General features: G+C 34.2%; 1 protein-coding gene across 1 annotated transcript in view; it reads right to left on the bottom strand.

Annotated features, from left to right (window-relative positions):
• PRKCH (protein kinase C eta) overlaps positions 1-15,284 on the bottom strand; it is a 258,990-nt gene that overhangs the window by 114,263 nt on the left and 129,443 nt on the right. Inside the window, exons 4-7 of the mRNA XM_031952686.1 lie at positions 9,554-9,588; positions 7,214-7,299; positions 5,268-5,397; positions 2,493-2,620 (exon numbers count right to left, since the gene is read on the bottom strand). Of these exons, the coding sequence (XP_031808546.1) occupies positions 2,493-2,620; positions 5,268-5,397; positions 7,214-7,299; positions 9,554-9,588 (379 nt within the window). The remainder of the gene's footprint in view (positions 1-2,492; positions 2,621-5,267; positions 5,398-7,213; positions 7,300-9,553; positions 9,589-15,284) is intronic.

The following is a 15,284-nucleotide window of genomic DNA, read 5'->3' as shown; positions in this document are numbered from 1 at the left end:
AAGAGGAGGAGAGCAAAGATTTCAGTGCCTTCAATATAATTTTTCTGACCCTAGAAAATTGAATTTAAAAGTGGCTAGGTAACCTCACATAATGATCCCCTTTATCTTGAGCTTCAGTTCTTTTGTGTATAACCTGAGTTGGGCAAATAGTCCTTGTCTGCTGACAGCAGATTGCATGTATTTGGATCTGTTGAAGGGGACAGACTCCCTGGCTGCTTCTAGCCTCATACTAAAAGGTCCTGGCATTTTTCATGATATGGTAAATCCTGAGGGGTCCCTTAGTGCTAGTTTTGTCATGAGGGCAGAGTATCACATCAATTAAAAGGCAGTTTCTTATTTTTCTCTTCTCTGGCAAGTAGTGTATATACTTTGTCCTAAGATTCTCTATAAGAAGTAAGTATGTGGGAACGAGTGGGTGGGCTCTTTTACTATCTTCTTGTGCATATTTCTCAAACTTTGGCTCAAACCTCTTAGGCTTATGCTACTCTTTTGTATTGATTCTAATTGGTCTTTCTTCTACAAGTCACTTTCCATTCTAATCTATACTTAACATATAAGCCAAAGTGATTTTCCTAAAGTCTAATAATATCATCCTTCTGTTTAATAATCTCTACTGGCTTCCTCTTTACTATTTCTAGGATCAAATATAGCCATCTCTGGCACTTAAAAAGTGTTTACAACCTCATATCCTGCTATCTTTCTAGACTTCTTTCCCACTATTCTCCTCAAGGCACCTACAACTGTTTGGCTATAATGATCTGTTTATCATTCGCTACACTAGATCTCCACCTCTTCTCTCCAAGTCATTGTGCTAGCTGTCCCTTATGTTTGGAATGCAGTCCCTATTCTTAGAAACCTACATTACCAGCAGCTGATAGTACAGTTCTCTTTCAATGTGACTACTGCTACTCTCTTAATCTTGTAGAGCCTCCCCTGCAATCACAAGCCAGGAAGGCTGTCATAACAACTCTCATTTACAAGGGGTCACAGAACTGAAATATCAAAGGAAGCATAGGATTTATCTAGTCCAGTGTTCTTATTTTACAAAAGAGGGAACTTGGGCCCAAAGAAGAGACCTTTCCTAGTGCAGTTAGATGGTACAATAAATAGATCATTATTCTGGGAATTTGGAAGCCTGGGCTCAAATCTACCTCAGACACACACTATCTGGGCAACCATGGGAAAATCACAACCTTCTGTGAACCTCCAATTCCTTATAAATAAAGTGAGGTTCATAATAACAGTATCTATCTCATAGAATTGTTATGTGGATAACATATGTGATATCCTCTGATCGATCTTCTCTGTGTATATACACACACACACAAATTTATATAGTTTTATACGTTTTACATATATTTTATGATTTGTTATACTGATTTTATATGTGAATATATACATACATTTATAAATACATGTGCATGTATTTTAAGTGTGAAGATATAAATATATTTATATGTGAATATATGTATATATACATATATTCACATATAAAATAAGGATAACAAATTTTTTATATGTAAAACTCATAAAATATTTTGTAAATCTTAAAATGCTATAGCTGTTGTTATTATAGTTATCTAAGATCTTACAAAGAAAATTAAGTTATAAAGATGAAGTTGGCTTTCCCTTAGAGACACTAGGTGGCACAGTAGAGCTTTAAGCCTGGAGTGAGAAAGAGTTGAGCCTAAATTTAGATTCAGACACTTAGCTTGTGTGTGCTTGAACTTAATTTCTGTTTGCCTCAGTTTCCTCAACAGTAAAATGGGAATCATGATTGCACCTACCTCTCATGGTTGTCATGATGATCAAATAATATTTATAAAGTGCTTAACACAGTGCTTAGCTTATAGTAGGCAGCTAAAAAATTCTCTTTCCTTTCTTCAGTGAGACCTCTCTCCTCCCATAGAAAATTCTCATTGACATAAAAAAGCTCCAAAAATCTGTATGATCCTGGGCAAGTCACTTAACCCTGGATGCCCCCCACCCCCCAGAAAAAAACCTCAAATAAAAAACAAAAACAACCAAAAAAAAAAACCCTCCATGTGTCATGAATCATGAAATCAAAGAACTTTAAAGTTAGCACACATAATCTAAGCCCATTAGTGAAAGGATTAAAAAAAAGTTGAGATTTTAAGCAAGTTAAAGATAGCATAGGGTCTAAAACTTCCTTCAGTACCAAGCTTGATGCTAATTCAACTATACCTGAATTATTTTTGATTCTTCTCTTTATTTCTAAATCTATAAGGTACTATTAGTATATTTCAACTGCAAGTTAAAGCAACTTAGACAGACAGAACAATCCCTGACTAATAGTAAGAAGTTCATTTACAGAGTGAAATGCTCTTAAAAGAAAGCAATAAATCCATTGCACCTGCCCAGGTCAGCTTTGAACAAGAAGATTAAGCGTTTTAGTGATGAGGGCTCTGACTCAAGTTTCCCACATTTATACAGCCCATAAAGGTAATACATGAAAGAAAGTAAAATCTCACCGAAGCTGGAGAAATATTTCCGGGTTGAAGGCCCATTCCTGCCAACGTCTTTGCTAATTCCACTGCATTCACCCCACAGTTGGGTGCCACATTGGCTTGGCATCTTTTATGTACATTCATTTTACAGACTGAGGAAACAAGAACAGGATTCATGTTTATTTTTTAAAAGTTGGGGCAAATGCATATGGCTGAAAAACAACTTTTTTGATTTAATGGACTGAGATAAGGTTTATACATCCTGTAAAAGACATATTCTCATGTAAAAAACTACAGGGTCACCTTAATGTCCCTTAGGTGCTCTGGACAGAGATAGAAAATTGAGAATGTTGCATTATAATGTATTTAATATAGCTATTTTTCTTTGTGAAATGATGTCATATACTTACCCAAACTACATGATATATATATTCATATGTCATGTTTGTTTGTAATTATATTATGCATATGTATTACACATACGTATCTCAATGATCTTTTTGGCTCAAAAAAGTTCTTTTTGGGGGAAGGTAAAGGATACAGATTTATGATTTTATTAATGTGAGTAACTCCTAATATGAGAACTCCTACAACAACGTAGATCAGTAAGCTATCTGGGACTTAGCATCTTAGAAAATTGCCTATAATACTAAAGAGTTATTTAGTTTTCTTGCTTATTGACACCCAACTAATATGTATGAGAGGGAAAACTTGAACTCACATTTTCCTAATATATATAATATAAATTCTAGCTATTATTATTGTTATCCCACTCTGTCAGTTTCTCTCTAATCCTAAAATGAAGATCTAGAAGTTCACAAAATGAATAATTTTAACTAAATAAAAAGAAATGGAATCATATTAACTATTTTCTCATCAGTGAAACAAAAGATCTAACATCACGCTGAATGGACACAGTGGAAATATTCTTTCTGGTTGCAAACCTCTGAATAACGACATCTGCTGTTTCTGGGTATTGTTGAGGCTAGTTAAACATGCTGCACAATAGTCAGGGCATCCTGTGGGGTTGTGGTTCTCATGCTGTGGTTCTATACTGCTTCACAGAAATAATCAAGGGGTTTTTCCTCCCAAAACATCTTTTCTTTTTAAGGTCAACGCTGCTTTGTTCTAGTTTCATGTAAAATTAAAATAATCTGAGTCAAAAAAAGGTAGCAAAGCAATAACAGATGCAATGTTATCCACAAAAGTGTTCTGCTTCTCATTTTTGCCTGTCTCATAAATGGAGATTCATAGGATCAAAGATACAGCGTTTGTAGAACAAGTAGGGTTTCCAACAGACTAGGCTGCCATATTGTGTACTAAAGTTAGGAATTATTAAATAGTGTCCAACTAGCCTGGAAAGCTCTTTTAAAAAAAAAATGAGCCACTGAATAGTAAATGACCACTGAGATCTTCTAAGAAAGGAGGCTTCTTTCCTTCCTTCCTTTCCTTCCTCTCTTCTTTTCTTCCTTCTTTCTTCCCTTTTTTCCTTCTTTCCTTTCTTTTTGTAGCCCTTTTTTTTATTAAAAAAATCTAGGCAATTTAACTATCCCTACACTCATTAAGATCCCTACTTTCTGCCCTTTTTCCTTTGCTTCTTATTGATGGACTCATAGGCAGTGAAGGGGCACAGCAGATAGAATGCTGGATGTAGAGCCAGGAAGACCTGAGCTCAAATTTAAATTCAGACATTACTAGCTATGTGATCTTCGTGATTTTATATATATATATATATTCCCCCCCGCCCTTGGGAAAATAAGATTTGTAAAACACTTAGCATAATACACTTAGCACATAGTAGGTGCTATGTAAACATGAGTTATTATTAGTATTAATTTTTTAGCCTTATCCTTAAGTAGCTTAAAATGGGTTGCTGCATTCCATACTTGTCAAATTAAAAAGGCAACTTTTTATGGATGATTACTCAAGACAAACAATCCCTAAGTTACTGACTATGGAAAAACTGTAACACCCTTTTGACAGAACATGATAGCTCTACTCCTGCCTTACTAAACCCTTTTTACAAAATGGGTTCTCAAATTTTCTTGACCTATTGTAACATTAGAAGCTCTCCCATTTGTCCGAAGAGGGCTAGGGGCTGCCTTATATCAATTTCTTTTATAAAAATACTGTAGAGGAAGAACATGGCCAAATTCCTATTATTATTACAAACCATGGGAACCACTGCTTGAGGGCAGGGGAGAGGAAGAGAGACACAGAGAGGAAGAAATAGAAACAGACATAGAATCAGGGTGATTGAGGGGAAGGGGAGGGGAGAGAGAAGCCAAAGGAGAAAAAAGAGGAGAGAGGAAAGAGGAAAGGAGAAAGGGGGGGGGGAAGGAATGAAGGAGGACGGGGAAAGGGATAAGAAAGGGATCTAATTTTTCTTCAAATCCATTTCTGTCCTTCCCTAATGACAGCATCTACAGGTATTAACCTACTATTCTTTATATAAAACTGGAGTTTCTCTCCCATTGATTTATGCGTTCTTACTTCCAACTACCATTAGCTATTGTTTTCTTCCAAATAATTCATTAAAATCTTTTCAAACATTTAACTTAATATTTTAAAGTTATTTTCTTTAAAGCATTTTGTGCTTACTAGCAGCCATTAAGGCATATTAAACATGCTTGATAACACCATAATCAATATCAATGATGTGAATACAAGATTCACTAAGAAGTTCTTAAAGTTTTGCAAAATATCAAAAATCACTCACTATGACCAACTTTGATTCCTTTGGAATCCCAAGAGCCCATAACTTGAAATGATGAAAAATATGTAAATAACATCTCTTACTTTTACACTGAAGTCCCTGTCTCATTATTCCCCAAAGCAGGGATCCACAGTGATCGCAGAAGGTGGGAACTTTATAGTTGTGAACACTGAATTTGTGGGGAATGTTGATTCCAAATCTCTGTTCAGAATTCTGCAAGAAATAAAAGACACAATGGGAGAAACCAATTTTGCTAAACATTAAAGCGAACATTTGTTTAAAAAATAATAGGCTGACACTCCTCCCCAATGAATTATGACAATATCATCTGGACATGACAAATCCCTATGGTTTCCATAATGGAACTCTCTATATCTCTATTCTACTCACTGATTTAACTGTGAAGAGTTTTTTTTTAACTTTTATTTTCCAGGTACAATTAGACCCTTTTCTTCTTAACTCTCCTAACCTCTGAATATTTTGCTTCAGAATTAAATTTCCTCTTATAGTCTTCTTTAGGGAAAGTATTTAGTAAAATTCAAAGGGTATTAGAAACCATGTACTATACCTCTCATTTTACAAATTAGATAATTGACTCCAGAGGTTAGAAACGACTCTTCCAGAACTTCACAGATAGTAAGGATGTTTGCTATCACATATTTTCTTCAAGAAACAATACCACAGCATTAAATGATATCTGGCACATATATTCCAAAAAATGGAATGGGGAAAGCATATATTAAGTATTTACTATGTACAATACAGCAAGGAAGCACATAGAAAAATGGCAACCCCTACTCTCAGGGAGCTGATGGAAAGGTTCCATGGCCCTTAGGAAAAGGGCAAACGATAATGCCTTTTTTACTATCATAAAATGAATATTTCCTATTTCCATTTTATTTTATTGCTTTGTTTGGGTTTTTGCTTAACATTGAGAACTTTAGCAAACTGAAAGGAAAACTAAGGGACATGGTCCAAAAAAAACTGTTTCCAAGGTAAAAAATAAACATTTTGACATGATTTTGGGGACAACGTACTCAAAGATAGCAAAATTTAAACTTAATTGTGTATATTTCCCTTGAACTTTTAAGTTTTTCTTTTAAGTTCCAGGTCATCTTCTAATTGTACTATTCAGTTCTCATCTGTGTATAACACAAGAGTTGTTAAGAACCACAGAACTATACTTACTAACAAAATTCTTACAATTGTCAAATATCAGTAACTCTCAATCTGTTCTCTTCTAGATTTAAGAAACTATGTTTGCCCTAGCTAAACAACAGTTAAGAGAAAATAAGAATCATTCATAAAATATTAGAATTGAAATCAAGTTTAACTCCTTCATTTTACAAATAAGGAAACTGAGACTAATGGGAATTAAGTGAATTTTTCCAAGGTTTAAGGATCAAAGATTCAAATAAAGTTCTTCTGGTTCCAAGTTCAACATTATTTCTACTAGACAACAATGATTTTGCTATGTTCATCAAAATGTTAGTTATTACCACTAAAATATGATGATAAATCAAAATAACAATTTTAATGATAAAGATCATCTCAGCAACATTCTTCCAGAATTCTGGTAATAATTTTGGGTGGAAAATAAATTTGAAGTGAGGACAATCAACAGAATGTAGAAAAATAAACTGTTGTTTGGTCATTTCAGTTGAATCCAACTCTTTATGACCACATATAGTTTTGTTTTGTTTTAAATAAAGATACTGGAGTGGTTTGCCATTTCCTTCTCCAGCTCATTTTATAGATAAGGAATCTGAGGCAAAAAGAGTTAAGTGACTTGCTCAGGGTCACACAGCTAGGAAATATCTGAGGCTGGATTTGAACTCAGATCCTCCTGACTCCAGACCCAGGACTCTATTCACTGTACCACCTAGCTGCCCAAGACAAACAAATAATGGTTTTAATTATCTTAAGCAGAGACAAGCTAATATTGAAAAAATAACTGTGTAATAATATACGAGAGTCAATTTGACTGAATAATTACAATAAATCTTGGATAAGAGACTTTTCTCCTTACCTTTGCATCCATTTTATTTATATTTTGGCAAGTGCAGGCAGTAACTATAAGATGATGGCAGCGTTTATGAACAACACAGGTGCAGACTGAAATTAAAAAAAAAAACAAAAAAATTATACAACTTAAAATATAGTGGTAACTGAGTAAGTAAATGCTATGTCTAAACAATGCCAAAACAGTGGAATAAAAAATCAATTATCAGCCCATCTGTAGGTACATACTCAGTGTGGTACTGGTAAATGTCTTAACAGTTGGGTCTCTCCAACAAATTTGTGTTATAACACATTTTTAAGTTTAATATGAACTATTAACATTTCCCCCATTAGTTTCTTAAGTCCAGAAAACAACAAAACAATATGTCAAGCCCTGTTTTGTAGCCTTTGCTGACTGCCAAAGTATAAGTGTTCCCACTGAAAATTTAACAATCAGTTCTCTTAAGAGAACTCTTGAGAAACTGGCTCCAAAACATCCCTGAAAATCCCCTTCTCTCTACTCTCCAAAATGCCAGACAGAAAGAACTCATGTATTTCTGATTATTCACAGCTGTACTTTTTTTTGATAACCAAGAAGTGAAAATAAAGTAACTGTCCATTGATAGGGAAATGGCTAAACAAATTGTGGTAGGCAGATGTAAGAGTATATGACTGTGCTGTAAGAAATAATGTCTATGAAGAATTCAGAGAAATATGGGAGGAATTACATCCACCAATGCATGGTATAAAGTAAGCAGAACCAAATGGAAAAAATAATAATACCAAGACATTAAATTGAACATTATAATGATCAAGTTTCCTAGAAAAAAAGATGAGAAAATGCTTCTCTTTTCTTTGCAGAAATGAAAGAAAAAAGGCAAGGAACAATACATATACTATCAGATTTGATTAAATATTGATTAGTTTTGCTCAACTAATTTCTTTTTTTGTACTCTGTTACGAAGGGTGATTCACTAGGGGAGGGAGGAAGAGTAAATAAATGTATAAATAAAGGTGGTATGAAAAAAATCCATAACTTCTTTCTTAAAACAAAAGGAATTTATCTAGATGTTTTACCTATAAGATCATATCCATCAGGGTGTTACCTTTCTATTCCCCCTATAATCACACTAGTTTTATTAGCAGGGTCTTCTTAACTCTCTCCTGGACTATAGCTCCCAAACCAGCCTTCCTGCCTTCATATTTCTCTATTCCAATTTATCCTTTAAACTGTAAGAAAACTTTTACTTAACTGTAGCTCTACCCTACTCAGAATGATACAACGAAACTAAGTTATTCGTGCTGCCTTTCTTTTTTAAATTGTTGTTGCAGCTGTTGCCCTCCCTCCTTCCCTTTGTGTGTCTGTCTGTCTCTCTCTCTCTTTCTGTGTGTGTGTGTGTGTGTGTGTGTGTGTGTGTGTGTGTAGTCCTTATTTTAATACTACCATTAACACCAAGAATATCAAAAGCCAAAATTTTTCTTTCAGCTAGAAGTATATTGTTATATTTACAATGGTTTTTGGTAGCTTTTTTTTTTTTTGAAGTTAAAAAAAGAACCTTGGTATCTGTCATGCAATCAATTGAATAACTTTGGGGAGAGAGGGAGAAAGAGCTGGGAGAAGGGAGGGAGGAGGGAGACAGAGAGAGAGAGAGCAGGGGAAAAAGAGAGAGCAAGAGAGAAAAAGAACAAGAGAGAGTGCAAGAGAGAGAGAGGAGAGAGTGAGAGAGAGAAAAGATAAAAGTAGATTGCTAAAGCATTTAAAATGTACAAAAGAGAAAAAAGTTCAGTGAGACAAAGTAGCACAGCTTTGAAAGTTACATTCTGAATTTATTTACCATATAAATTTTTAAAAAGTAAGCTCTACCTAATAATGATTTGTTTAATCACATATAATCTTCTTTTCTGTGCCACTTTGTATTCTCTCTCTCTTTCCCTGCTTATTAAATTCAAAAAAAAAAAAAAAAGAAAAACTGTTATAAAGTTTGATTTATGATGACAGGCATTCTGGCTCATGATTCTTCAAGAGTGAAATTTACCTTTCAATTGCTATCTAAAAAACCCCACAAGAATGAAATGAGTGAAATAGAATTTAGAATCTTTGCTGGACCTTACCAGCCTATTGGTTTTTAGAGACCTACAAACAATTTGAAAGACCATCTGTTCCAATACATTTATTTTCCAGATGAGGAAATTAAGGATTAAAGAGGTTAAGAAGAGGAAGGGCTAACCAATTTTCAGGACATAGAAATATTTAGATTCTAATTTAAGATATGTTTTGTTCACCACTGAAAATGGAGATATTAAAATGTATTATTTTTTCAATTGGCACTGTTTTTTAACATAGAAATTTTCTATAATGTTTTCTTACCTTGGCACTGATAGCCTTGTTTCCCAAATAAGCCCCTATTCAAAATAAAAAAAAATTATGATGAATCAAAAATGTCAGCAGTAATCATCACATAACTAAAAGAATTAAAAGCAAACCCAAATTCTGTTTTCTGATTATTGCAAAGATTCATAATTCTATGGCAACAATTATAACTACATGATTCCTGAGTTAGTGTCTGAAACCCTATTACAAAGAGGCTAGAAGCTAATGAAGAAGAAAAGGCAAATATTATAATACATTTTTGTAATTATATTTCAAAATATGTCTTTATAAGTCCCAAAGCTACAATTCTCACAAAATAAGAGTACCATCTATAAATGTACACATTTGCTTTTTCTTATTATCTTTTTGTTTGTTTATTTTCCCATATAATAGGTAAATAGAGACAGCTTCTTTCTCTTAGAGCACTATATTCTCAGAACCTTCAAAGGGAAAAGCTGAACTGAGCCACCCATAGCTTCAACTCTTATTTCTTAGGTTATGTCTCATGTAAGTACATGTATATCTATCTTCCTTCCTTCCTTTCTATCTATCTATACTTATATGTATATTTAGGCAGAGGAATATTTTATTTCCTATTAGCAAATGATCACATGTTTGAATTCCTCCTTAAATACTTCTATTGATAATTAATCTCTACTACCAGTAAAGCTTCATCGTTTTTCTCATAGTGGCAATATATTCAAGGTAATCTACTTATATCCAACTTCCCCTGGGAGCATGTGACAACTAGCCTAGATTCACAAGATAGCTGCTGCCCATGATTAAAGGTAAAGCCTGGAGTCATGAAGGTTTCATTCATAGGGATGAAACTTATGACTGTCCCCATTAGCACTGTGCTCTAATGAACTGAATTAATTTGTGACAAGAATATAACAGAAAATGTAAAATTAAATTTTTATACAAGTTGCTGAGAAGTGAATAGAATTTATTGGTTTTCTGACTCTTTAATTTAGATACCCACTTAAAAGAAGCAAAACTACAAATTTAAAAGTAAGCAAGGAGATATGAGTTTTTGAATTAAGAAAATATCTCCATGATTTGTTACTATTTTTCATTTGTACGCTTTGCTAATATATGTATGTGCATATATATATACACACACACATATACAATATCTCAAAAGTCCTAGTTATAGTTTTAAACTATATCTAAAGTCTAAATGCCCATAAAATTGTGCTAGATAAATATAATAATACTATGAATGTGCTGTAAGAAATGAGGAATATGAATAATTCAGAGAAATATAAGGAGACATAAACCAACAGATAGTGAAGTAAACAATACCAAATGGGGAAAAAAATACCAACAAGAAGATACTAAACTGAGCGCAATAATGACCAAGTTTGATTATGAGGAGAAAAAAAGATGAAAAAAAAACCTTTCTTTGCAAAGGTGAGGGACCATAGTTAGAGCTAACTTGCACTAAGACTTTTGAGACCTGTGTGTATATGTGTGTGTGTATGTGTGTGTTCTCATATGAGCAAATCAGCTTACATATACGTACATATATATATATATATGTTTATGTATATATGTATCTATACAAAGATACATAGATAATAGTGCACCTTTATACAGTGCATAATAATTTACTAAAAGCATTCCTCTCAACAATTTTAGTAGGAGAGATACCACTTTAAGAAAGGAAAATTGAGAAAACTGTATTTCAAAGAGGTTAAATGACTGGTTCTAAGTCATGTAGCTAGTAAGTAGCAGGTGTTTAACTTGAATGTATGACACTGATACTGGTTAGTGCCGATGATTTTCACCATGTGGAACTGAAGTAGAAGAAAAGCCCCCTAGGCTTGGGAATTCTCTTGCTTTTTCCTTTGGATCCTCAGAACTCCCTGGCTCAAAGAATTAGATTCAGAATGTGCTTTGAAAGTCATGTTTCATTTTCATTTTATAAATAAGAAAACGAATACCCCAAAAGATGAGAGGACTTGTCCCAAATCACAAAAGGAATTAAGAGGCAGGGTCTCTGCCTCCAAGATGCAGTGTTCTAATACATCATGATATAGGTACTTTATAAATGCTGTTGAATTAAAAAAAAAAAAAAGACCAAAATCTGATTAGTGGATAATGTTCCTCTGAAGGAAAAACAATTAGCAAATGTAGTAATGTTCTACTGTGACAGATGATATTTATTTAAATCAAGAAGCAGCAGAGTGGAATGATAAAAGCAAAAAGCAAATGACCTGGGCTCAATCCTGGCCTTGTCATTTTCAAGCCCAAATTATATCTCACTGAATATCTTTCCTCATTTCTCATCTTTAAAATGGAGTGAAACTGGGCTTATACCCCAAAGAGATACTAAAGAAGGGAAAGGGACCTGCATGTGCCAAAATGTTTGTGGTAGCCCTGTTTGTGGTGGCTAGAAACTGGAAAATGAATGGATGCCCATCAATTGGAGAATGGTTGGGTAAATTGTGGTATATGAATGTTATGGAATATTATTGTTCTGTAAGAAATGACCAGCAGGATGAATACAGAGAGGCTTGGAGAGACTTACATGAACTGATGCTAAGTGAAATGAGCAGTACCAGGAGATCATTATATACTTCAACAACGATACCGTATGAGGATGTATTCTGATGGAAGTGGATTTCTTCAACAAAGAGAAGATCTAACTCAGTTTCAATTGATCAATGATGGACAGAAGCAGCTACACCCAAAGAAAGAACACTGGGAAATGAATGTGAACTGTGTGCATTTTTGTTTCTCTTCCCAGGTTATTTATAGCTTCTGAATCCAATTCTCCCTGTGCAACAAGAGAACTGTTCGGTTCTGCACATATATACTGTATCTAGGATATACTGTAACCTATTTAACATATATAGGACTGCTTGCCATCTGGGGTGGGGGGGGGGTGGAGGGAGAGAGAGGAAAAATCGGAACAGAAGTGAGTGCAAGGGATAATGTTGTAAAAAATTACCCTGGCATGGGTTCTCTCAATAAAAAGTTATTTTAAAAAATGAAAATAAATAAAATGGAGTGAATAAAACTTGTGGGGATCAAATGAGATATTGATCATAAAGGAGTCTGTAAACAGCAAAGCACTTTATAAATGTCCCTCTTGGTACACCATAGCTTGTTTGATCCTTACTACACTGTGAGGCAGATATTAGTAGCACCATTTTATAGATGAGGAAACTAAAGGATGAGAGAGTAAATGATTTGCTCATGGTCAAAAAGTTGGAATTTGAGTCCCAAACTCTCAATTCTAGGTACAATGAAGATGTCATTTATCTATATTTTGATACTCTCATCAAGAAGGTAGCTAGATAGACCTGTGGATAGAGCACTAAGCCTAGAGAGAGGAAAACTTGAGTTCAAATCCAGCTCCAGACATTTATTAGCTGTGTAAAGCCATTTAACCTCTGTTTTCATTAAGACTACTCTGGAGAAGGAAATGGCAAAACCATTGTAGTATCTTTGCCAAAGGGAAAAAAAATCCTAGACACTATGATCTACAAGGTCACAAAGAGTTGATAGAACTAAATTATTTTATAGCAACTCTCATTCAGCTCCTATACTGTACTATAATCATTACTGATATTAATGTGTGAAAATGCCAGTTTGACCCAATTAATTAATCCCTGTCCCCTTAATTTTAACTCAAGTATATTTGTAAAAATTAAAATAAGTTATAGTTTTCTCATTAGCACTAATGACTGGGTGCAAGAGTACTTAAAAGTGTGCCAGGTTGGGGACAGTGGGAAGAGAGTACTAAATCTAGAGTCAGAAAGATCTGATTTTAAATCCTCTCAAATCCTCAATAGGAGTGTGATCAATAGGATTTAAGTAAATCATTTAACCTCTATGAGCCTCCCGAGTTTTCTTATTTATCAAGTGTAGAGAATAATAGTTCAATTGTTTCAGTTGTATCCAACTTTTGGTGACCCCATTTGGGGTTTTCTTGGTGAAGATAATGGAGTGGGTTTGCCACTTTTTCTTCAACTCATTTTAAAGATGAGAAAAATGAGGCAAATAAGGTTAAATAACTTGCCTGGGATCATACAGTTAGTAACCGTCTATGCTGAATTTGAACTTGGATCTTCCTTACTCCAGACTTGCGGTTCTATACATTGCAACTAGCTGCCCCAAATATACTTAAAGTGTTTTATAAATCTCAAAGTGCTATATAAATGTTAACTATTATTATTAAATAATTAGATTGGGAAAAACATTTAAATAGGATTCTGATGAATCTCATAACTGTTCCTACTTAGTTTAGGCAATGACTTATATGGTCTTTTGTTGTAACATACATATGAGCAGAGAGATTTATATATTCATTCATATTCTCATTCTGTGTGTGTATGTGTGTGTCTGTGTCTGCCTCTCCCTTTTTCTCTGCCTGTGTATGTCTCTCTCCCTGCTTCTCTCATTATACTTTTTATGCCTGTGCTTAGAATGCTGTTGTTTATCAAAGAGAATTCTGTGAGCTCAGATGATTTACAAGGCTAACTTGCCTTCAATATATCCTTGAGCTGTGATGATGGCTTCCCAGAGATAATTTACAATCTTTTTTTACCTCTTCACTGAGACGCCAAAACGTTTGCTAGAGACAAGAGTATGTTTATTGTTGGAAGTTCATTTATGTAGATCATTTTTTAAAAAAATTTAATCTGGTCCCTTGCTTTTGTAGATTTAGGGAAGTTCAGTAGATTTAGGAAGTAAGCTCCTTCTACAATTTAATTGTCTGTAAATTGTACTGAGAGGTTAAGTAAGGTTCCCAGGGTAAAAAAGAGAGCAGTATATAGCAGAGATCGACTTGGACCCAGGTATTCCTGATTCTGAGGCTTGATCTATATCACAATATAAAATAAAATAAAACAGCCATGATTTTTTCCTTCCTATATCAATGAATAATTGCCTATAGAAGTCAATGTATACTTACAAATCCATATTAAGAAATTGCAAAATTATAATTACTCAGGATCTAATTATCCAACTTGTAGATAATCTATACCCTTTGTTCCTTTTCCTCTCTATTTCTGACCTTCTGATTCCTATACATTTTATGATATAATAGCATCTTTCCCAGAGAAAGAGAAAAGAAACACACACCCCTGAAATTCCTGCTGCTAGGTAGGAAGAGGTTTGACAGATGACTTGAGCTCAGGAGTTATGAGCTACAATAGGATGCAGGGGTATGTGCTAGTAATTTAACAACTTTCTCTCCAAAAGAAGAAAGTAAGACCAAAAGTTTTGTCTTCATTAACATTATCTCCATCATTTTCTTAATTTTTGTTTGTTAGTTTAACAATTAACAAAACAACAAACCAAACCATGATATGTAGCATTTATTGATTTCTGGGGCATAAATGCTGTCACACTGAAAATTTAACAGTTCTGGAGCCAGTTCAAGCTGGGCTTCAGAATATCCTTGAGTTAAAGCCAAACAGGTATCCAGTGAGTCTAGCACTAATATGATGAGATCCTGGGAATCTAGGGTGACTAGGCTGCCTACGGAGGTGGCAACAAACCCATGTTAGAAAAACTGAAAGAATCAAAGTTTTCATACCAATCAATACTGGCTGTACTTACAGCTGGGGCAAAATAGAGAGACTTAAAAAAGAAAGAAAGAAGGATGGAAGGAGAAAGGGAAAGAGTGAGGTGGGGAAAGAAAAAAAAGGAAGGAAGAAAGAAAGGAAGGAAAGAAGAAAGGAAGGAAGGAAGGAAGGAAGGAAGGAAGGAAGGA

Source organism: Sarcophilus harrisii, chromosome 2, assembly GCF_902635505.1.
Source record: "Sarcophilus harrisii chromosome 2, mSarHar1.11, whole genome shotgun sequence".
NCBI classification, from domain to species: Eukaryota; Metazoa; Chordata; class Mammalia; order Dasyuromorphia; family Dasyuridae; genus Sarcophilus; species Sarcophilus harrisii.
The sequence above is the reverse complement of the archived record's forward strand: the minus strand, read 5'-3'. Positions and strand labels throughout refer to the sequence as shown.